The sequence below is a fragment of the Beta vulgaris genome, chromosome 7 (genome assembly GCF_026745355.1).
Source record: "Beta vulgaris subsp. vulgaris cultivar EL10 chromosome 7, EL10.2, whole genome shotgun sequence".
Taxonomy (NCBI): Eukaryota; Viridiplantae; Streptophyta; class Magnoliopsida; order Caryophyllales; family Amaranthaceae; genus Beta; species Beta vulgaris.
This window is the reverse complement of record NC_079208.1, coordinates 2,540,328-2,564,890: the sequence shown is the minus strand read 5'-3', so window position 1 is coordinate 2,564,890 and position 24,563 is coordinate 2,540,328. Positions and strand designations below refer to the sequence as shown.

General features: G+C 35.1%; 2 protein-coding genes and 1 long non-coding RNA gene across 3 annotated transcripts; 2 read left to right on the top strand and 1 right to left on the bottom strand.

Moving 5' to 3' along the window:
• Positions 1-5,063: 5,063 nt before the first annotated feature.
• LOC104898255 (NDR1/HIN1-like protein 3) lies at positions 5,064-6,206 on the top strand. Its single transcript, XM_010685306.4, has one exon. The coding sequence runs from the start codon at positions 5,294-5,296 to the stop codon at positions 5,996-5,998; it is 705 nt and encodes a 234-aa protein (XP_010683608.1). The 5' UTR covers positions 5,064-5,293; the 3' UTR covers positions 5,999-6,206.
• Positions 6,207-17,230: 11,024 nt separating this feature from the next.
• On the top strand, positions 17,231-18,099 carry LOC125499422 (uncharacterized). The gene is made up of 2 exons (XR_007276294.2): positions 17,231-17,566; positions 17,879-18,099. It is a non-coding gene; the product is annotated as an uncharacterized LOC125499422 (long non-coding RNA).
• A 4,796-nt stretch (positions 18,100-22,895) lies between these two features.
• LOC125499593 (NDR1/HIN1-like protein 1) lies at positions 22,896-23,785 on the bottom strand. Its single transcript, XM_048648581.2, has one exon. It carries the CDS (start codon positions 23,638-23,640, stop codon positions 23,011-23,013), a length of 630 nt encoding a protein of 209 aa, XP_048504538.1. The 5' UTR covers positions 23,641-23,785; the 3' UTR covers positions 22,896-23,010.
• Between the last annotated feature and the right edge of the window lie 778 nt (positions 23,786-24,563).

The window sequence follows — 24,563 nt, the reverse complement described above, 5'->3', positions numbered from 1 at the left end:
GATTTATCAATATATTTTTCGAAAATTTTCTACATATATGAAAGTTAATAAAGTCAAAGCATGTCAATTTCGAGTCGAAAATGTCAACCTTAACCTACTTGTTTAATCAATGGGTTAGAAAATCGGTCAAAGTTTCAACCTTACCTGCTTATTTTGGGTTAGGTTCGGATCGTATTTCGTATTGAGTTAGCTTTTGCAAACCCTACATAAAGTAGTGACATTATAATTTACCCTGTATATAAATGTAAATTAACAAAAAAATTAAAGAGAAAATACATTTTTCAATTTAATTTATTAAAAAAATAACCTGAACTCATCTTATCAAATAGACAATAAATTTCATTTATATTGTAATATATAAATGAAAATATATTGTAATGTATAAATTTTTCTTCTAATATATACCAAAAATGAATATAGAAATATCAGTTATTAATATTCTTCAAACCCTTTTTGCTAATAACACTTGATATGACAATATATATTTAAAGTTATATAATACGTCCCTTGAAATCATGGTGTATATATTTATATAAATATGTAATGAAATAGTATAAAAATAAAAGTAGAGCAGGCAACCAAGTTGGGCTGGCAATCAGTTCAGTTTGGTTGGATTTGCATTTGGGTTTACTAAACATTTAATAAACAGGTTGAAATACTCAACCCTGACCCGACCTATTTGATAAAGAATTACCCGTTTAACCCATTTAATCATAATTATTATTATACAAAAAGTTTCATGTATATTGTAATATATAAATGAAATATATATTGTAATGTATAAAATTTTCTTCTAATATATACCTAAAGAAATGAATATAGAAATATCCTACACGATATTATGATCTTGTAATGAGAATTGTATAAATAATTAAAATGGGTTTAACCTTAAACAAAAGAAATTAAATGGGCTTGTTATCTAAAATGATATGATATTGTATTGAGAATAGTCTAAAATTGGCTTACAACCCGTGCGATGCACTACACTGAAATATAAATTATCTATAATAATCAGTATATTGTTTACTATTATCCATACAAATGATTAAATGGTACTAAGTTAAAAGCACATACATTGCTTAGGTTAATTTAATTAACTTAAAGTGACATTTAGTGGTCAAACTTGCTTTAAGCTCACATAAATTTTCTTACAATGAATCTAATTGTTTATATCAATATTGTTACATATTAAAAAAAATATCTATTCCCCCTAGATAGCATGGTTTTCATTTGCGGGTCAGCAAAATATGTGCTGATAATTAATATATAACATATATCTAAGAAAAAATATGAAAACCCAAAATGTTCAATTTAGAAATTGAAATTTTGTGATATTTACATCAGAATCATGAAGTGATCATACACAACTAAATATTGAAATAATTTAAGAAAGATATAAATGAGAAATAAAAGATTAGATGGCTTTTAAAATTTGTTACTATTGACTTGTGAAATAATTTACATCTTGACTATTTGAGAAATAATTTATATTAAGATTATCTGGACCCGTGCATAATGCACATGAATTTTTTTTAGTTCTCAAATAGTTTTTTTAATTCCAAAATTATTGGAATGACTACATTTAAAATTGAAAGATTATAAATTGTAAATTTATATTTCATGCTATAATCTTTTCATTAGGACTGTCAAAATTAAAGCTGATCCAATATGATAACCTGACTTGAATCTAACTGAAAATTTCGAATTTGGGTTAAAATTTTCGACCTGAAAAAAAAGATGGGTCAGCCCAACCTGACCAGAAAAAATAATGGGTTAGGTTCAGGTTGAATTTTTGAACCTCAAAACAACCCGAATAATCTGACTTTGAAGTGGGGTCAAATTCAAGGCAGGCCAAATTATGTTTATCTAACTTGTATTAGACCAAACTCGTTTCTTGAATATTCTAAATTTGATTAAGTTGGCATATGAATTCAAGGCTCACTCAATATGTTGAATTATTGCAATGATTAAATTTAAAGTCAGGTCATTTTGGGTTGGTTTCGGGTCAACCTGAAACCGAAAAGGTTGTCAAATTCTAATTTTCGACCTGAAATCAGAATCAAGTCAAGTTTGGATTAGGGGTAAGTGACCCGAAATAGAAATCAGGTGAACTTGAAATTAATCCAACTCGAACTTATTACTACCCCTACATTATTAATGTAGACAAATGACACGTAGATAATTATTGTATACTACAATAATATCTAATAATAATGTACTCTACTGGAGTAATAATTAAGCAATATAAAAATTTGTGAAAATTATCAATCCCGCAACTCCGAAATAAATTGTCTACATTATAAATCAAAACCTACGACTACGGGTAAATTACATAAATGGTAATATAAAATGGTAACTTATATCAATATTAACATTTTTTTGAAAGAGTATATCAATATGAACATTTTTTATTATTAGTTAGCAACCTTGCCGGAATTATAACGAACTAATATGATTATAAAGCAATTCCATTTGCTGAGTTAAACTTACCAAATTTATAAGATTGTAATTGATCCATTTTACACGTGGCACTAAAAAAATGAGAATAAGTATAACGATGACATGTGGCGAAATGAGTAATAGCCTGACACATAAGCAATTTTCACTTTGCTTTATATATATATATATATAGATTGACACCTAGCTACACAAGATTTTGTGCTAGCTTTCGAGTAGATGTTAATGAAGGAGAGAAGATTAATCTTTCTAACAAAGAATAGGTGAAAATAGATATAGGATTTGCCGTGAGATCTTACTTTATCCTCTAACATGCATAATTGTAGGTATTCTACATATAATTGAGATATATTCCACGCCTATATGGTAGCATATCTCAATATATTTACTATAATTTTTGATAATAAATGCACAATCAAAATGCACAAAGGATCACAAAATGGTTATGGGGCATGAAGACAACACTTAAATTATCTTCTTCATTAAGGTTTGTTACGCCGTCCGCAGATAAATCTGCTTCAAATTATTCAGTCAACTCATCATAAACATAAAAATAAACTTGTTGATTATTTGACTTTTATGTTAAGTTGAAAATGAAAGCCAAAGATTTAACTCTCGCTAGAAGCTTGCAGGAAGCATCATATAAATTATTCGTGACACTGAAGAAGGATATTTCAACATGACAACATCAACAAGCAGTATAAGCAACCGTGTGACCTTGTCTAAATTGATGATTATGTATTTAGGTTGAGTAAGTTCCATGTGGACTCGTAACATTGAGGAATATGTCACGAAGCTCGTTTTTTTATAAAATGAAAACAAGCTAGTCTACCACACCCAAAAAAAAAAAAAATACTTCTCTTAAAGTCTTAACGCATTCATCACATATTGACTTATGATTTCAGAATTTAGATTGAGTCATCATGAATATTTGATGTTTCTAAGATTTCCCCAAATTAGAAAGATACCCTATAGTTATCATTTTTTTTAAGTAGCTGAGGATTGAGTTGGTACTTGGTATATAAAAGTATCAGTCAGATTATTGTATTTATTTTAGTAAAGATCGAGGAAGTATGAAATTCTACTTTTACATATTAGAATTCGATTTTTATGAGTGAAACATATTCATGGAATTAATAACGGGTTCTTACCAACTTTTTTCAAAACTTATGTGTATTTTATACTTTCTTTGTTCTATAATTTATGCAACACTTGCAATTTCACGATCTCTATACACTATTTTGACAAAATAACATCTTCTATTTACATTGCAATTAAAATAGTGAAAATTTAATATGTAAAAACAAAAAATAGAGATGAATCTAACAGGATCGTAAATGAATAATAAGATCTCATATGACACTTACGAAATTTCCTTGTAAGCTCATCTAATCTAATTAAGTTGAAATAGCAAGACCATTGTAACAATTAAATTTAAAACAACCTATATTTCTTTGTTATATTGAAGATTATTCCAAGAAAAATTATGTTATACTCCTAAAACTGTGCTAATATTTTATGATGTTCAATATGAGAAGCATCAATTTCATGTTGAAATTGTCAATATTAACGTGACTTATATATTAAACAAATTATAATTCTGCTTAATTTTAAAATATCAAGCTAATCCACACCAAGAAAAAAAAATTATTTCTCTTAATGCATTCATCACATATTGACTTGGCATTTTAGATTAAATCATCATAAAACATGAATAATTGATGTTTTAAATATTTCTCCAAAATTAGAAAGGCACTCTACATTATCATTTCTCTGAAGTATCTAACTTGTTGAGGTGGCCTACTATAAGGTGCCAGTCAAATTATTGTTCTATTTATTTTATGACAAAAAAAGAAATAAAATTCTACTTTTACATATTAGTATTAATTTTTTTGAGTGAAACACATTCAAACTGGTTGTTATCTATTTACATTTTTGAGTCTAAAGCTTATTAGAAGTTTCGATTATTTTTTTAACTTGCGAATTTTTTAAACCCATTTTTCAGTTGTCAAAATGATAAGATAATAAAATAATAGTTTAATTCTTGTACAAACATTTAAAATTAAAACGTACACAGCAAGTTGACTTAAGTCTTGGTAACAAGTTATATTACAACTTTATATGTTTTGAATTATAATAAATATATTGCGATATGTAAAAACAAAAATAGGTCTACGGAGCGGGACTGGATCTAAATTCATGAGACATGAATCCAATCCCGAATTCTAACACTTAGACCGAGTTGCAACCCAGGCCTACGAGTCTCAATTTTTAAACCCAAACCATTAAAAATGGACCGGGATCCAACCGGATTCGTGTACATCCCTAATTATGAGCTTTGCTTACTTAGTTGATTCTCATTTTCCTATCACGGTATCACCCCACAATCCACATATTAGATTGGGATAATTTCATGAACATTATGATATTCCCATGAGTCCATGACCATAAATCGTAACTTACCATGAGATCTGAGGAGACTTTTTAAGTGGGCCGAAACATAACGGACCTTTGTAATACTATAACGACAACAACGCGTACGACCATTTAAAGCACACCCCCTTTATTGCCGTGTATATTCGTAACCTAAAACACGCCTCAATTTATCCCACTTTTATCCCCTTTTCCCATCTAACATCTCAAAACTCATCCTTAACCAAAACCATTGACGGCTCAACGTCCACCCATTCAACTCCCTCATACACCCCCTATAAATACCACCCCTATATCATCCCATAAACATAACACATTTACACATTTACACCACCTCATCTTACAAACATTCCAAAAATAAAGTTCGTAAAACAATACCTATCACTCTATTAGTTTTCATTTAATGGCGTACCAAAAACAACCCGAATTAAACGGGGCCTATTACGGCCCCTCGATTCCACCCCCACCCCCGCCTCGCTCCTACAACAGACCGAAAAGGCGAGGCGGGCGAGGGTGTGGATGCTGCCTCTTCGACTGTCTATGCGATTGCATAATGAGCTGCATCTGCACTATCCTCTGCACCATCTTAGTCGTACTTGGCCTAGTCGTACTAGTCTTTTGGCTCATTGTTCGACCCCACGAAGTTAAATTCTACGCTTCAGACGCTTCAATTACAACCTTCAACTTATCCAATACCAACAATCTTAACTACAATCTTGCAGTTAATTTCACCGTACGAAACCCAAATCGACGCATTGGGCTTTACTACGATAGAATCGAAGCAAATGCTATGTATGAAGGTCAAAGATTTAGCACTGTTGATGGACCTGTTTTTTATCAAGGACATAAAAATACTACTGATTTTGGACCTGTTGTTTTTACTGGACAACATCTTATGGTTCTTGAGAATTCTGATAGAGGTAACTTTGATCAACAAACTACTGATGGGATTTTTGAGATTGAAGTTAGGATGAATTTAAGGGTGAGATTTAAACTTGGGTTGTTTAAAACTGGTACTTGGAAACCTAAGATTAAGTGTGATTTAAGGGTTCCTGTTGATGGAAATCCTGCGCAATTTGAGAGAACAAGGTGCAGTTATGATCTTTGATTTGATTTTCTTTTTGGGGATTTTGTGTTCTTGGATTTTGATTATGGAGATTATTTGATTTGTTTTTTTTAGATGCATAGTAGTATATTAGTGCTAATAAGAATAAAGAATTATTGGGGATTAAGATTTGTTCTTTCCTTGATCTAGTTGTTACTTGTATTTACTTTATTTCATGTAAATGATATAGTATTTTAATCGTTTTGATTAATTTCTGTTGTGTGTGGAATATTATTTTAGTGTTTTTCGTAACGGTTGGATTTTTTTTGGGTTCTTGTTTACTGCTTCCATGGAATTATTCTGAGTTTTCTGCTTTTTTTTTCACTTTTGTGGGACTATATTTAATGGAAAAAGAATGAATACTTTTGAGAACTTTAATTACTGGAAACAAAAACAAATGTGATCAAATCAACTTTGGGTTGACTGCAATTGATATCTATAATTTTCTAATTACTCAAGTTGCTGTAAACTGTGATATAATATAAAGAAGCTTGTTTTATTACGCCATCCAGCAAGAAAAATTCTCTTGTACTTGGTTGAACAGTTTTTTTTTTTTTTGGCAACACTTGTTGAACAGTTGAAATGGTCCAATTTGCACAATTTGTTAGTATTGGAAAGTGGGATGTATAAACTTCTTCAAACCTGAATTTTTACCCATTGTATGGTGAGAGGCATCAGGCATGAAGATACAGCTAGTAGCTGGTGGGCTGGTGGTCTTTGCACCATTAACTTGGCCGCAAATCCATTGGTTTTGGATGAAGTAAAAGTAAGGTTTTAGCAAGAGTTCTTAATCCTTATTTATTCTAGAATAAATGAGCCCAAATGTTTTATGGGGTGGAGGAGTTTGGGAATATATGTCCGTTTCTATTTAGAAATTAAGGATGTTAATGTGTGCTTAGTAAGAGTGGGCCCAAAAGCGTTGACCTGAGCTAATTATCCGTACATCGGAAACCTGTAAAACAAGGTTAGACTAATCCGGAGTTGTTCCGGGATCGCCTCTCCGACGCTCAAGTCAGTTGATGATCGAGGTAGAGAGAGTCTAGAGAGAGATGCTCTAGTTTGTTGGTATTTACTTCCTCTGTTTCTTTTTACTTGCAACAGTTTGACTTTCACGCTTGCCCATGCATAATTTCAATCATCAATAAGTTTAATTACCGATAGATGAAAATTATAAAAAGTATATATTCGGAAAATATACATTCAGACGAATCTAACAAGATCCCACATGAATATGTTTTTCCTTAACTATAAATCACCAAACATAAACTAAGTAGAGTTGGTGAATAGTGTAAAAGTCAAACCGTTGCAAGTAAAAAGAAACGGAGGAAGTATAATATTGAGAATCTCAGTTGGGGAGCATTGGTTAAATGGGTTTTCCTGAAGTCAATGGCTAGATTGCCTTTTCAGGCAATTGACTATTTCAGTCTTTTAGTAGATCTTCAAGCTTTTGGTTAGGTCAACTTAGTGGTGAGACCCACTGTTGCCACCTGTCCAGGGTCTAGGAGGCCTTTTATGCCTTGACTGGGATGTTAATCAATTGAGCTCAAACAATGTCTAATGTCTTATTACATTTCTCTCACACACAACATTGTTACAATGAACGTTTTGGATCTTAACAAATTGCTGATATAATCCTCTAATTTACCAAACATATTTATTGGAACTCGTCAAAAGATAGTCAAATTTGTAAAATAGTCTAAATCTCTATTTATGTGCCTAAAAAGTTGAACATCAAACAATGTCTTTGTTCAGTTTTATAATTATGTTACTTGCATGATCTTTTTAAGAGTGTGGTTTTAACCCACACGTCCACACAATACAAGTTATACAGCCACACCACACACGTTATATGCTACTCGCAATGTACATTACTCTATATACACTTAAAACCAAATTAAGGATTGCTTAGTCCAATCTGAGTCCGCCCATGTTGTCATTTCTAACTAAAGGAGCCAGTATGCATTTGATTGAATGAGTTTGTATCTTTTCAAATGTGTACGTATTTTCTTTATTAAGTATATATCTTTTCCAAAAAAAAAAATTGAGCCCCACTGAGGATCTCTTGGTAAAAAGAAGGATCATATTGGACCACCACCTCGATCAGGTCAACCAGTCTAGCTACACAAGTCAACGCTTGAGAGTAGGAGGAATATAAGAAAATCTCTACTTCCAAGTGCAAGTAAGTATTCGAACTTGTGACCTCTAGGGGACAAATGAAGAAAACAACATCCATAACAATAAGTGCCACAGGGGGGCAAATGAAGAAAACAACATCCATAACAATGAATCCTCTTAACAATTTATATTATGTTTACTTCTTAGGAAAAAAACCTATATCTTATTTACATTTTTCATGTAAGTAGTTGAAATGATGTGCAAATACAAAAAGGCACTTGTTTATGAACTGAGACTAATGAAAAGTTCAAAAAACTCTTGGGAGTTCTGTTCCACAAATTTTGGAAGACTGAAAAAATATTGGAAATGTTAAAAAACAGAGAGGCATAGTAAATGCTGGCTTTTGTATAACTATCTACTATGGCTACAAAGGAAATGGATACTACGGTGTTGTTTGGTCGGAAGTTATTTCCCTTGGAAATACAAATTCCTAGGAAATACATTATGGGTGTTGTGTTTGGTTGGAGGGAAATGAGAGAAGCATAGGAAATACAATTTCTAAGGGAAATAAAATTTCCCATGAAATATGAGAAATCACTCACCAAGCCCCCCTTGGTGAGTAATTTCCTAGGAAATGCAATTTCCTATGGTGTCAACCAAACAATTCTACTAATTCCTAGGAAATTAACAAAGGAAAGAATTTCCCATGAAATGTAAATTCCCATTGAAAATTACTTCCCATGTGAACCAAACAAGACCTACATAAACCAATCATCCAGGTTAAGTTTTCAAAACTTTTCATATTCTGAAAAGGATTGAATTAAAACATTCCAAACTTATTGTGCATAATTTCAGGAAAACTTAGTGATAGATAGTCGACGCACAGAATGTCGTAAAACTCGAAACAAATTGAAGGATCCAGGAAAATTAGATATATAGGATAAGTAGTGGTTTACCTAATGAAGTACTTGGTCACATCCTTTCATTTCTTCCTACAACCAGTGCAGTGAGTACAAGCATACTATCAACTCGATGGAAAGTGGAAACATCTTTTCCAATTAACAACCACTCTATTGTTTGAAGAATCATATGCAGCTAGTAAAGCAACTGGAGAAGAACGAAGAACTCGAAAGGGAAGTTTTAAAAAGTTTGTGTATATCGTGTTGGCATTACACCAAAAACCATCCATCTACGAATTCAGTCTCAAGTGTCAAAACTCCTATGGTAGTTCGCATCTTAATGTATGGAATTATGGATCAGTGCGGCAATACTGAAGGAAGTTGATACAAAACACAGTTTACCATTTTGCTTATTCAATTCTAAAACACTTGTGATACTACAAATTACTGCTAATTTGGACCTTGAAGTTCCGAATTTGATATGTTTGCCATGCCTTAATGTACTTCTTATTAAAACACTCAGATTTCTTGTCGGAAACTCAGTTGCAAGGTTCTTTTCTGGTTGTTCATCTCTCGAAGTATTGACACTCGATGACATTGGATTCACAGGTGGTAATGCTTGCATTTATTCTGCCACTCTTAAGGAACTGATTTTTGCAGTGTATGGATTCAGGTTGATTCCCTAGTTTTTTTTATCGATATGAGCCACAGAGGCTATCCTAACTTAGCATGGTTGGAGCTTGATCATTGTCCTGCTTATAAACCGGCGCGTATACCATCAAAAGCAAGAGACTTCATACTCTTCCGTTCTAGCAAATATTGGTGTTCAACTAGTGCTCGTGGACCGATTAGAGGAGCAACACTTGGGGCTCTTGGATCTTCAAAGCTTGCATACAATAAGAAAATCACGCTACAAAGGTTTAATACTTGATCCCTATTGAATGATTCATGTGTTTGATTATGTCTGCATTCCTATGATAGATGTTAGGAAATTGTTTCATGAAATTCCGCTATTTGCATCTATAAATTCCTACAATGGTATCAGTTTTGCCTAATTCATAATATTCACATGATCATGTTAGTGTATGCAAAATTATTATTTTTATTCAATTAAGGGAGGATTTATTTATGGCTTGAATTTGCATAATTAAGATTTGATATTAATTAATTGGAAATTATAAACAATTGATTTATTTGTGATTTATGCTCAAATAATTTTATAAGAATCGAAAATTTTATACCATGGTCAAAATAAATTGTTTAATTCACTCTAAAATCTTCGGAATTTTATAAATATATTTGTTAGATTTAAAATTATTTCATGTTTAATTTGATTAATCATTGAAATAATTTGTTAACAATTAAAGATTTGATTTTAATTTGTCAAATAAATCTAATTTCATCACCCACATAGATCTAAAATATTATGATAGCTGGAAATAATTTTCGGATTTTTCATTATATTTCGAAATTTTATCATATTATTAATGAATTATGGTTAAATTTTATTTTTAATTTGATTATTCATAAATTTTAAGGATAACAAATAAAATATTTAATTTAATTTGTCATGATGATTCAATACATCACCTTAAAAATTATTTTTGTATTTTTCAGATTTTAATTGTTAATTTCCTGAATGTTTTGGATATAATTTTTTTTTTTGCCTTATCTTGAATTGTTGTTAGATTTAATGTTTAATGGAGATTATTTATTCAAATCTAATCTCAACAACCTTTAAAATTTGTTAAAACTTGTTGATGGGTTCAAAATTTCTGTCATAATTTTTAGGATTTTATAACCTAATAATCTCCTAAATCTTTGATTAATTGTTATATAAAGATTACTTTAGTTTAAATTGTAATTGTTATAAAAATTAAAGAGAGGACAACCATGGTTGGGTGGACCACCGGAGAGGATGGTTCCCCTGTGGTTGGCGGGGAGAGAGTCAGAATAAGGCGGGTCGAAGGCTACCGGTGGGGAAGGGTCGGCGGCGCACGTGCGACGTGCGCATCCCCTCTCCTTTCGCGTAGATGCTGGTGTGGCTGTGTGACATGGGCAACCGGCGGGTCCTAGGAGGCCATTTTTGCCGGCGGTTTTCTGGCGCCGGTACTGGATCCCTGGCGGTGATGGTTTCGACTGTCGTGGGTGTGTGTGTGCGGTGATGGTTGATGTTCCAGCGAGAATCTCGTGAAACTGCTTCATGGGTGCTGCAGTTTGGCTGTTGACTGACTGCCTTATACTGCTGGTCAACGGTCAAAGTCAATATTTAAAAAAAATAAGGAAAATATGATTTTCCAAAGTTGAGCATAAATCCCAAAAGTTTCCTATTTTGCAAATTTGTGAATAATAATGATTATGGCCATATTTAAATAAGTAATTGAATGAAAATAATAAAGTGTCCGAAATAATTTCTAGCTTAAATTTGTTAAGTTTTATAATTAGGAGAAATTCACAAGAGGAGGGCCCAACTATTACCCATTTTCTTTTATAGGTCTCAACTATGGATTATTCCATGCAGGTCCCAAGTTGACCATCTTGTGATTTTTATAAGTCCTGAATTACTTATAAATGGCTTAAAAGGTATGTTTTTAAAATGTTGGCCCCATTTTATAGGTTTTTGTCACTTACTGGAAGTGTTCGAAGATGGTAAACATTTAAAAAATTTACCTTCTAAACCGATTATAAGTAATCAGGACCTATGAAAATCACAAGAAAGTAAACTTGGGATATGTAGGGAATAATCCATGATTGAGACTTGTAAAAGAAAATGGGTAATAGTTGAACTCTCTCTTGTGAATTTTTCATTATAATTATTATGGAAAGTTTTATTTGCTTATTAATTGTTTATAAGTAAATAGTTTGTGTTCATTTTATTTTGATATTATGAATGCGTGGATGTTTAATATAATATGTGTGATATTATATTTTGCATATTATGACTAGTATGACCCAAATTAGGATAGTAAATACGATATGGGAATCGTTATATTTGAATGTAAATTAAATACGACCTGCGAATCGTTTGTATTTTTGTAACTTCAAATTTAGTTATTTATTTAATTCAATTATGTAATCAAGCATGATACAAGGAGTTTCAAAGATGGTGATCTATGGAGATTTAAGGGAGGGTTCACAAAGATTGGTTATTTTCCTAAGTATTGGGGCCATACTAGATCATTTTAATTATAGCTTTTATAATTTTCTTGCATATATTTTGTTTAAATATGTGCTTCTAAGTTTGTTTGTAGTTAATTGATTCATGTGTTCACTATTAATTGACCATATTAGTAAACTTAAGTCCTGTTTCTGCCTCGAAACTAGTCAAAAGAGTAATATGTTTAGGTTGAGAGTCAAATCCCGAGTTAGATTAGAATCCCGAGTCTCGTAGCCTCCAATCCTGCAAAACAAGGAAAAACTGGCCTGGTGGTGTTCCCAGGAAAGCCCCTCCGACGCTCAAGTCAGTGTTGAGATTGAGGTAGAGAGAGAAAGTAATCCAGTCTAGAGAGAGATGCTCTGGTTTTGTTAGGTGAGAATTGAATACCTTTGTCTGATGGGACAACCCCTATTTATAGAGGGTGAGACCGGTAATGAATGAGGGCATTTTAGTCGGCTCCAGCTGGTGGAGGATTATGTTCCCTGATGTTAGGGGTATTTTAGTAACTTCATCGTAGATGGGCTGGTCCAAGAAATGGGCCCAAACAATTAGCCCCACGCCAAGTAATCGGAGTAAAGATCTGCCATTCTTAGTGCGGTTGATTGGCGGAAAAATAATGCTTGTTACGAGGTTTAATGCTTAAATCTTAACTTTTTCAACGTATAGGTTTCCCGAGGAGGGAGGTCTCGTGAATTCCCGAGTCGGGACTAAGAAATCCCGACAATGATGCTTGTGGGGGCTATGAGATCCCCGATAATGGAGCTTGCGGGACGCGGTGCAAAGTGCAGCTGGAGGTCCCGGGTCAGGGGCTAAGAGATACCCGAGGGTAGAGCTGGCGGGATGCGGCACTTGGTGCGGCTGGAAGTCCCGAGTTGGTTGTTCTAAGGAGCGTCTCTCATCAGACCCCGAGAGGGGATCCTGCTTCTGTGAGGCCCGAGAGGCGTTGACATCCGCTCGAATGTGTCGCAACACCTAGGGAAGGGACTCTTGTGGTGTGCTGGTACTCGGGTGCCATGATACTCGGGGGTGTGATGTCGGGTGACAGGTTGAGACCCCGGGCTGTGTCATTGGGAGGCTCTACAAGGTGTCCCGACCCCGAGTTTGTCGGGTGTCCGGACAGTTGTATGCGGGGGCTCGACTAGGAAATGAGGGGTTCTCCTCGATGGGTCCCGAGTTGGTTTGTTGGCTCTCTCGAGGCCATCGAACCCCTTAGACGTGTTTTTAACTCAAGCGTCAAGCCCCGTGCATTGACCAAGTAATTAAGGGTACCCAACTCGGGGGCTAATGAGCCTTCCCATGTAATCCCGAGTTAGTCATGAATGAACTTAGCCATTATTTGGCTAAGTATGAGTGAGCCCCTTGGATTGACCAAGTAGGGGTACCCAACTCGGGGGCTAATGAGCCTCCTTATGCAATCCCGAGTTGGTTATGATTGAACTTAGCCATTATTTGGCTAAGTATGAGAGCCCCTTGGATTGACCAAGTAGGGGTACCCAACTCGGGGGCTAAAGAGCCTCCATATGCAATCCCGAGTTGGTCTTGAATGAACTTAGCCTTTATTTGGCTAAGTATGAGAGCCCCTTGGATTGACCAAGTAGGGTACCCAACTCGGGGGCTAAAGAGCCTCCATATGCAATCCCGAGTTGGTTTTGAATGAACTTAACCATTATTTGGCTAAGTATGAGAGCCCCTTGGATTGACCAAGTAGGGGTACCCAACTCGGGGGTTAATGAGCCTCCATATGCAATTCCGAGTTGGTCTTGAATGAACTTAGCCATTAATTGGCTAAGTATGAGAGCCCCTTGTATTGACCAAGTAGGGGTACCCAACTCGGGGGCTAAAGAGGGTTTGATTTTACCTTGAATTTCTCCCAAGAGAAGGGCGTATTTGTAGCCTCCATAAGCAATCCCAAGTTGGTTTTGAATGAACTTAGCCATTATTTGGCTAAGTATGAGAGCCCCTTGGATTGACCAAGTAGGGGTACCCAACTCGGGGGCTAATGAGCCTCCATATGAAATCCCGAGTTGGTTATGATTGAACTTAGCTCATTATTTGGCTAAGTATGGGAGCCCCTTGGATTGACCAAGTAGGGGTACCCAACTCGGGGGCTAATGAGCCTCCATATGCAATCCCGAGTTGGTCTTGAATGAACTTAGCCATTATTTGGCTAAGTATGAGAGCCCCTTGGATTGACCAAGTAGGGGTACCCAACTCGGGGGCTAATGAGCCTCCATATGAAATCCCGAGTTGGTTATGATTGAACTTAGCTCATTATTTGGCTAAGTATGGGAGCCCCTTGGATTGACCAAGTAGGGGTACCCAACTCGGGGGCTAATGAGCCTCCATATGCAATCCCGAGTTGGTTATGATTGAACTTAGCTCATTATTTGGCTAAGTATGGGAGCCCCTTGGATTGACCAAGTAGGGGTACCCAACTCGGGGGCTAATGAGACCTCCATGATGATCCCGAGTCGGGTGTTGAGATACTTAGCCAAATTTAGGCTAAGTGTTGAGCCCCCTGTTGAGGTCGAGAAGGCTAGTGCACCAACTCGGGGGCCAATGAGACCTCGATGATGATCCCGAGTCGGGTGTTGAGATATTTAGCCAAATTTAGGCTAAGTGTTGAGCCCCATGTGGGGTCGAGAAGGCTAGTGCTCCAACTCGGGGGCCAATGAGACCTCCATGATGATCCCGAGTCGGGTGTTGAGATACTTAGCCAAATTTAGGCTAAGTGTTGAGCCCCCTGTTGAGGTCGAGAAGGCTAGTGCACCAACTCGGGGGGCCAATGAGACCCCCATAGTAACCCCGAGTTGGGCGTTGAGATACTTGAAGCTGCCCGAGGAGGTCTCTTTCGTTGGAACGCCGCTACTCGGATGCCGAGTAGGTCCTAATAATCGATACTTAGCCATTTTTTGGCTAAGCTGGTTGGGCACTCCTCTCACGACCGAGGGGGTGCCATTGGAGAAATTCTCGACTCGGGAGGCTAATGAGCCTCAACTTCCTGAGGAGGTCTTTTTTTTGCCGGAACGCCGCTACTCGGATGTCAAGCAGGGCACAATAAATGATACTTAGCTCTTTTTGGATAAGTTGGTTCAGCTTCTGATTAATGAGCGTTCACATTATGATGTTTGTTGGTGGACTCCCGGGAGGAGCCTCTCCTTTTCTTCCTTAATTTCTGCCGATAGGCTTATGTCCGCCGGCTCGACATTGAAGTGTCGAGTGATGGGTAATTCGTGATGATATCTAGGAAGAATCCTGAGCGCCTGTTGAGGGCCCGAGTTGCATCTTTCTTATTTGTGCTTGTTGGATCCGAGGGGAGTCCTTCACATTTTCTACGGGGATTTGTGATGTGAAATACCTTCCGGTCCTTTTCTTCCCGAGCATCCTCCTTTCCGCTTTGAGTGGAGGCGGGTGGATTAAAGGAAATTAGCTCCAGAGTTGAGGCTGTTCTGCTTATCCCGAGAGGTAGATTACTCATCCTCCTAATGAGCTGGCTCCCGAGCGTCCTATTCCGCTCTGCGCCTGCGATTTTCCTCAGTGATGCGCCTGGCATAGGATCCTTGGAGAGTTGGCCTGTCGGGACCTTTCTCCCCTCACTCGCTCCCCGTCCCGGTTAGGAACGTGAGTTTGGGGATCCTCCCTGCCTCGAGACTCTCCCCAAGTTAACTCTTTGTTTCCCCCTTGATTAACTAGGGATCCCGGCTACGAGTTCCTGCAGACTCCTTTGCATGATATCGTACAGCTGTCGGGCTATCCTTTCAATGTCGGCCATGGTAACTGTGATTGGGTCGTCCCGTGGTGCAGAGAGCTCGACATCGCGGGGGGATGATCCCTCGTCGTCTAGGGCCAGGGATTCGACCAAGACATGTTGTTGAGGTTGGAGGGGTGTGGGCTGGCGAGACAGTGAGCCTCGGGTGGTTTTCCTTCGGGGTGCCATGTTGCTCTCGGTACGTGACTTTGAGATGTAGTATCCCACAGACGGCGCCAAACTGTTCTGCCTCGAAACTAGTCAAAAGAGTAATATGTTTAGGTTGAGAGTAACCCGAGTTAGATTAAATCCCGAGTCTCGTAGCCTCCAATCCTGCAAAACAAGGAAAAACTGGCCTGGTGGTGTTCCCAGGAAAGCCCCTCCGACGCTCAGTCAGTGTTGAGATTGAGGTAGAGAGAGAAAGTAATCCAGTCTAGAGAGAGATGCTCTGGTTTTGTTAGGTGAGAATTGAATACCTTTGTCTGATGGGACAACCCCTATTTATAGAGGTGAGACCGGTAATGAATGAGGGCATTTTAGTCGGCTCCAGCTGGTGGAGGATTATGTTCCCTGATGTTAGGGGTATTTTAGTAACTTCATCGTAGATGGGCTGGTCCAAGAAATGGGCCCAAACAAGTCCCAACAAGTAATATTGAGTTTTAATTGCTTTTCCCAACAACACCTATAAAGCCTTAGCTAATGAGTGATAGGTTCTGCCAAACGGGTCATTCGGGTCGGGTTACATCGGATTGCAACAGTTCGGGGTCGGCTTGAATCGGGTTATCAATCTCGCAAATAAATAAAACACATATAAGGACTAGTGAGAGTAAGTTAAATAATTAAGGGAAAGTGGCTAACTCATATACTTCCTCCGTTTGGTTGTAAATGAAATATTGGGTGAAATGACACTATTCATGATCAATTATGATTCCAATTTGTCGTCATTATATAAAGAAAAGCTAAGCATAGTCAAGTGGAATCTTGTTAGATTCGTTTCGATGCATACTATCAAATTATAACTTTTTTATATTTTTTACGCGTGCACAACTAAAAATATTAATGATTAAATAAGTGTGTTGGTTTGCGTGAAAAAGTAAACATTTTATTAAAACAGAGCGGAGGAAGTATAGTATTTCATGACAATTTTTCCTTCAATTCGTTTAAAAAGTAACTAATATGACAACTTTTCGGGTCGGGATCGAGGTCGTGTCTAGTGCTAGCAAAAACTGACCCAACCTGATAACCCGACCTGAAAATTCCGGGTTTGGGTTGAGATTTTCGACCTGAAAAAAAAAAATGGATCGACCCAACCCGACCTGAAAATATAATGGGTTAGGTTCAGGTTGAAATTTTGAACCTAAAAACAACCCGAAATGACCGGAAATAAAAATAACTTATACTTTCTTATAATATTGGGCCAAGCCCAATAAGTCAATAACCCTAAGGCTAAGCCTTTTTTACTGTGGTCAGCCGTTTGTGCAATTACAATCAAAAGCTGAAAAATCAAAACCCTAGAGTAGAGAGTAGAGAGTAGAGAGAGACTAGAGACTTCTCTCAAAAAAACCCTAGAGAAGAAGAACAGACATTATTACGTTCTTCGAAATTCTTCGCCATCTGAAAAATACGTTCTGCTAAATCTTCAAAGGCTAACAGTAAGTTCTCTCTAAATCTAGTTACTTTCGTTTTTATTTTCGTTTTTTTGCTGTTTCATCTTTCATGGTTTCATTTTTAGTTTCATTTTTATTTTCGTTTTTTTTTTGCTGTTTCTTCTCTAAGTTTCGAGTGTTTAGACATTAAATTTGTATGCTGATTCCTCTATAAATTTCTAGTATGCCGGTGCTCTGTGCTCACATGGTTGAATGTTGATGGTTTCATGGTTTCGTTTTTACTTTTTTTTTCGCTTTCGTTTTTACTAGACAGTAGACATGTAGTGATGGTTTTTTTTTTGTGTTTAATCTTATTAGATGGCTGACTCTCATTGTGAGCGACCCATTAATGTTGGAGATGATTCAGATTTTGATATCAGTGACAGTCATGGCAAGTCAGAGAAGAAGAACAAAGCAAATATTGATTCTATTTTATTTTACTTTTTGCAAGAAATAGTTAAATCTTGAATTTATGTTTTGTAATCTGAGGTTGGTTGCCAATTTATGGTTTTGAATGTAGAAAGTTGAAACTTTAACTTCACATCTACAAGTGCTTTGCGAATTAAGTTGGCAGTATTTTAGTTAGATTCTTATTTCAGGTCATTTTGGGTTGGTTTCGGGTCAACCCGAAACATATAAGGTCGGGTTTGGGTTGATGTTTTCGACCTGAAATATAAATCAGGTCGGGTTTGGGTTGAGGTTTTCGACCTGAAATATAAATCAGATCGACCTGAAATTGACCCAACCCGACTTGATTGCCAGCCCTAGTCGTGTCATCATTATCGAGTCAAATTGGGTAGAGTTCGGGTCATATTCAGGTCTATTTTTTACTTTTGGGTTGGGTCTGGTTATTGGGGTTTCGATTCTATTTCGGGAGGAAAACATCTCTTGTGTTGGTATTTCGAGTCGGATCAATGAGCACAGGTCTATTCTGCCGGTTATAGATGTATTTCCTCCGGGTTTTTTTTACATGTTACACTTTTAAAATCACGGACGCTTAGATAATTTTTGAAGAGGAGAGAGATAGAGAGAAAGAAAACAAAAGGGCCCCATGTGAACATGTGATACAAGAGGGATAGAGAAAAGTTATTATCCAAAATGAAAGTGTAACATCTAATTTGAAACTTCCTAAAATAGAAGTGTAACATGTAAAAAAACGAAAATAGTACAATAATTTAATCATACTTGACCTACACTCTCTTTCTTTTCCATATAATGTAGTAGAACTTTAAAAAACTGATGGCGGAGCCTTAAAGGAGGAGCTCCTCCACAAATAGTAGCATTCTTCCATATGTTAACGCCTAATTTGGGCTAGTATATACCATTTCATTTTGAGTCGCAATGTTATGAATAAGAGTTTAGTTTACTTATAAGTTCAAAATAGATTTATTTTTCAAACTAATTGATAATATAAGAGAAATGGTGTATGTATTGTGAAATATGAAAAAATATTTGAACAGTTAGTATACTTTATTTGACCATAACCTCTCAAACTTGTGAGTTACATGCTTACATATTGGCCAGTTGTACCATTAAACACAATTTTTTTTTTTCCAATGTCCAATTGGCCAATTGGCCAATTGGCCAATTGTATTACGTTGTATTCTTTTATAGAAAACAATAATTGTCCGTACAAGACTATAAGTAAACGCAAAGCATATGGCATATGAGTTATGAAGATTTAAAAGACGGGGCAGGTGAGTGAGGCTGAGGCACATGAAAGGAAAACAAAGCCACATGGCTCCAAAAGCGGGGCCACCATGGAAATGACATGGTCAAATGCTTCCTCTCCGTCACTACCTCAACGGAAAATCAGCACTGCATAGGAACAAGTTTTTTTTTTAAATTTATTTATTAAGAAATTAAGTCAACCCAAAGGCTAACCTTTACAAGACTACTAGCCTGTAGGAAAATGTTGGGGGTAAGGATTGAACCCCTGACCTCAGAGGTCAAGGGTGAGCGCTCTACCCACTTGAGCTAACTCCTATCCTTATAGAGACAAGTATATGACTATGGGACAATTATTTATAAAGAAAATGCATGTATAGTAATAATAAGTGGGTCGTATTACATTATTTGGTTTTCATATGTACGTTATTCACTTTCTATGAGTTTTGAGATCAAACTAGTTCGTGTCCCGGACAATACGTTCCAAATTGTATTTCAACGTGTATTTGAAGTCTCCGAAAATAGAAATATTATCTTGTTTTTCAATAATTTTTCCCCACCACAAAAGTCAATTGAGTATTCTAGTGTAATAAGAGGTTAAGGGTTCGAATCTTAAACACACAATTTTATTGTTTAATTTCTTATTCAATTATGTGGAAGAGGGGAGAGTACATGTGGCAACATGACATTTATTGTCGTGGGTTATATATGTATATGTATATATATGTATATGTATATGTATATATATGTATATGTATATGTATATATATGTATGTATATGTATATATATGTATATATATATGTATATATATATATATATATGTATATATGTATATATATATATATATATATATGTATATATATGTATATATATGTATATATATATGTATGTATGTATGTATGTATGTATGTATGTATGTATGTATGTATGTATGTATGTATGTATATATATATATATATATATATATATATATATATATATATATATATATATATATATAGAGAGAGAGAGAGAGAGAGAGAGAGAGAGAGAGATTTGGATAACTTTTTTCATAAATTTGCATGAATATTTTAAATTAGTTAGATTGGACTTGATTTAGTCTCAGTGTACGATCAATCAATATCTCAAATGTAAGGGTTTCAATAAATAATACTAGTTTTATATGCACGCAATGTGTGCGAAAACAAATATCTAATAATCTCAAATAATAAGAGATTTTGCAGTTTATGGAAGATTGGAAGTGGAGAAGAGAAAAATCGCAGTGGGTTGTTTGCAATTTTTTTTTGTTTTTTAAAAATTGGTAAAACTGAGTTAATACAGTTGCTGAAAATTATTAGAAACTGTCGACTATCTCTTTAACGCATTAAGTTTATTTTTTCTTTTTTATATTAAAAAAAAAGCCTAACAATTAATAAAGTTATAATTAGTTTTTAAGTTAGGGGTATATTGATAAAAGAGGGTATACGCTAAAGTCCTCAAGAATTGGCATAAAGAATAGATCGAGATACTCTACCTTATTTTACTTGATTTTTAACAGAGCACACGTAATCAACCTATAAACATATAATTTTAATATTTTAGATAGTTGATTATATGATAGTAAGCTAGTAATAATCAGTCTCAAAATTTATATGAATCAATCTTATATCAAACTTGAATTGGATTTCCATTTTTCTATTTGAATTAGATTTCCTTTCTTTCTAATTGAGTTCATTATATTGATCAGATTTGGACTCGCGCGCGATGCACATCCTATATATGCATACAAGTTGAAAGTGCATCACCTTTTGATTTCTTTATTTGCGGATCACTTCATAGTCTTTTACATGTGTTACCTTTTCTTCTCTACGCAAAGGTAAAGTCTTCCATGAAGCAAGGAATTAAAGATAAGCCCCCCATGATGCTTGGTAATCGTATGTATGACTCGTAATTAGCCTTTGGATGGAAGTCCTATGCGAAGGCAGTTCAGAAGAATTTTTCTTACCAACTTTTATAAAAATTGTACTAATATACACTTTATGAACTTTTTTCAACCTTTGTGTAGTTTTTTTTTCTTGAGAAAATATAAAACATATATGCGAGAAGTTGCGGATTGTGATACATGCGAATTAACGGCAATTTGGAAAATTAGTGATGATAAGGGCCTGTTCACCCAACTTATTTTCAGTTCAGTTTAATTCAGTTCAGTTCAGTTCAATTCAGTTCAATTTAGCTCTAGATAATACTTTTACTCTCACATATCATTATTTATTTCAGTTCAGTTCAATTCAATTCAGTTCAGCTGTTTTATGCCGAGGACAACATGCCCTAAGTTTCCAATTTGTCATCAATCAATTAGCCGTGTGAATTTGTCATGTCTCCAATAATTTGCAAACTTCTGCATTAAGTTACTTACGTGACACTTGTTTTATTCATTAACAAATTTTCCTCTTCTATAAGTCACATTATTTTTCAGCTTAAATTACATGCGAGTATAAGTGCACCTAAAATCTAGATTATAAGTATAGAACATATTAATACATTGTTTTAAAAAAATAGATAATACCTAAACTTTATCTAAGATATACGCGGCAATACGCATACCGCACATATAAACATTTGCAATTAGAGATAAAAGATGATTAGTACAAAGTCACAAATTAGTTTCCTTTCATTTTCATCCTTAGCTTCCTCTCACATTCAATTCAACTCAATAAAGCATAAGTTGCCAATAATTCAACATGCCAACTATTATGTTTGAAATAGATTAAACAAAACGTAACCATATTGACAACTTTTAAAATTGACTAAAATACAAAAACAAATTCGACCTACCACCTCCCCTAGATAACACTAATTTTTCCTTAGCTTTTCCCTTCTTAGCTCCTTAATAATCAAAATTTATCCACTACTTAAATTAACTAAGTATACGTAAACCTTTATCCTTATTCGGTTATTCCTTATACCATATGTAGGCATGTAGCATAATAAACGATACTAAAATAGGACCACCCGTTTTTTCAAAGTTCATTAGCATCACAAAATCAATAATAAACTAAGGTTTCACAAAATCAATAATAACCTAATGATCATTCCAAATTCCAATAATTCCCCTTGATAGCGAAAATCACCCCTTTTTTAATTTTTTTCTTTATTTTCAAGTAAAATAAAAATTTACAATATAATAATAATTATATGAAAAAGAAAAAGAAGAGAGAAATAATACTCCACTTGACACTAATCTCTCCTTAGCTTTTCCCTTCTTAATTCCTTAATAATCAAAATTCTTCCCCAATTTGAAATAAAACTAATTAAGTATACACCTTTATCGTTAACCATATGTGGCATAGAAACGATACTAAAACAAGATTACCCGTCATTTTCAGAGCTCATTACAAACACAATAATAATTCGGGTTTCGAGAAAGTCGAGTTAATATACTTTTTTTTGTGTCCCCCTTTCAGAAATTCGTGGTAATATATGAGGGTCACTCAACCAGAAGTCCAACAAGTCCCAATCTTCCCTAACAATATTGAAATTTTGAATCTGCCAAGATTTAAACTTTGGTCGTTTCCCATATAAGAGATGGAAAGTTATACCATTAAATTCAGTGATCTTTATACGTATACGTACCTAATAATCATCATTCCAATAATCCCCCCATGGTAGCAAAACAAAATGATCCCCTTTTTCCAAATTTTTTTCTTTATTTTCACTAAAATAAAATTTTACAATATAATAATAATTGTATAAGAGAAAAAGAGAGAAATAATACTCCACTTGTGAGTTGACATTATACATTTCAGACACTAACACCACAACCCTGTATAAGCTGATATTTGATGGCGTTTCTCCCAACATAGATCCCAGAATTAGGATTTCCAAACGGTATAAACGCCTGACAGTTAACATGTATACGATATGGTCCACTTATAAAAGACCCAACTCTCCATCTCACTCGTCCATCCATTTTTATAACAAGCCGTACACTTCCCATCTCCATTTCTTGATTAATCTGCGAACCTATGTACGGAGCAATAGGTACGGATTGTCCTTGTAGAAAAGGAGACCATATATTCATTCCATTTGAATCTTGATAAGTTGGTGGTATTGAAGTTGGTAGTGTGATTTGTTGATCATGATAAGTAGCATAAGTGTTTAATTTGTCGTAGTAGATGCCTATCTTATCGTTCGAATTTCGAGCTTGGATTGTAACTTGGAAGATGGAGGTTAGTTGAGCAGGGCTCGTTAGGTTGAAGTTGTATTGTGTTGCATCTTGGAGAATGAAACTAGGTTTTGAGGGTTTTAGGATGGCCCATATGATGAGGATGACTAGGAGGATTATGACGATGAAGATTAAAACTCCGGCGAGGATTCGCTTTAGGAGGATCTTTTTCTTGTCCTTGTGGTGGCCGCAGTCTTTTATAGACATCGCGGCGTGTTGGAAGAGGAGGTTGTGGTGGTGGTGGTGGAGGAGGAGGAAGAGGAGGAGTGGAGAGTTTTTGTAAGAAAATAATGGAGTGTTGTTTTATTTGTTAAGAGTATGTATGTAGTGTGTGTAGGAGAAAATTGGGTGAAGTTTATAATGATGTGCATAATATAGAATAGTGAGTTTAGGGGTTGATAGAGGAAGGTGGGTACGTTGACGTATGGTTTGCCGTGTATGGGTTGCTAACCCGCGGAATTTTTTTGTTTACTTATGCAATGACTAATGGTAGACTTTGGTTTACTTGTTCATGTCATATAATAAACATCTTTCTCATTGCTTTTTTACTATTATAATTGAAAATAGACATATATAAATTATTTCGAGAAAGCTTGTTTACATGGATAAATGGTAATACTATAGTCTATAATTGTATATAGAAGTTTATTGTCCTATATATATAGTAAAGTTAACTTTATAAAAGGCCTTCTTCTTTTCATTTTTAATTGGAGTAACTACGCATTAATGTAACTCGAGAATTTTCATCATACACCTGTGTGTATTATGAGGATGGTATATTCAAGGCATCTTTTTTTGCTTATTGCTCATTTTAAACCTACAAATAAGCATAATCACATAATAGGTAGAGCTCCAAATTATCAAATGAGCAAAAAATAGTATTAGATATACCATACACATAATATAACCGGGTGTATGATGAATGCACTCCAACTCTATTCATTCCTCCAACTTCATGTAATTATTATACCTTTTGATACCAACGCAAGGAGTGCAAGAGTCTTTTAAAAACATTATATTAGGAGGGAACATGTTGTAAGATGGTGAGGCTAATATGTGGAGCTAGGTAAGGTAGAATGGAAGAGAACTTTTACCATATTAGCTAAGAATGAAAAAAAAGTAGGAAAAAC

Excerpts from the sequence above, each read along its gene's own strand:
- LOC125499593 (XM_048648581.2), bottom strand. The coding sequence starts at position 23,640 with ATGTCTATAAAAGACTGCGGCCACCACAAGGACAAGAAAAAGATCCTC.
- LOC104898255 (XM_010685306.4), top strand. The coding sequence starts at position 5,294 with ATGGCGTACCAAAAACAACCCGAATTAAACGGGGCCTATTACGGCCCC.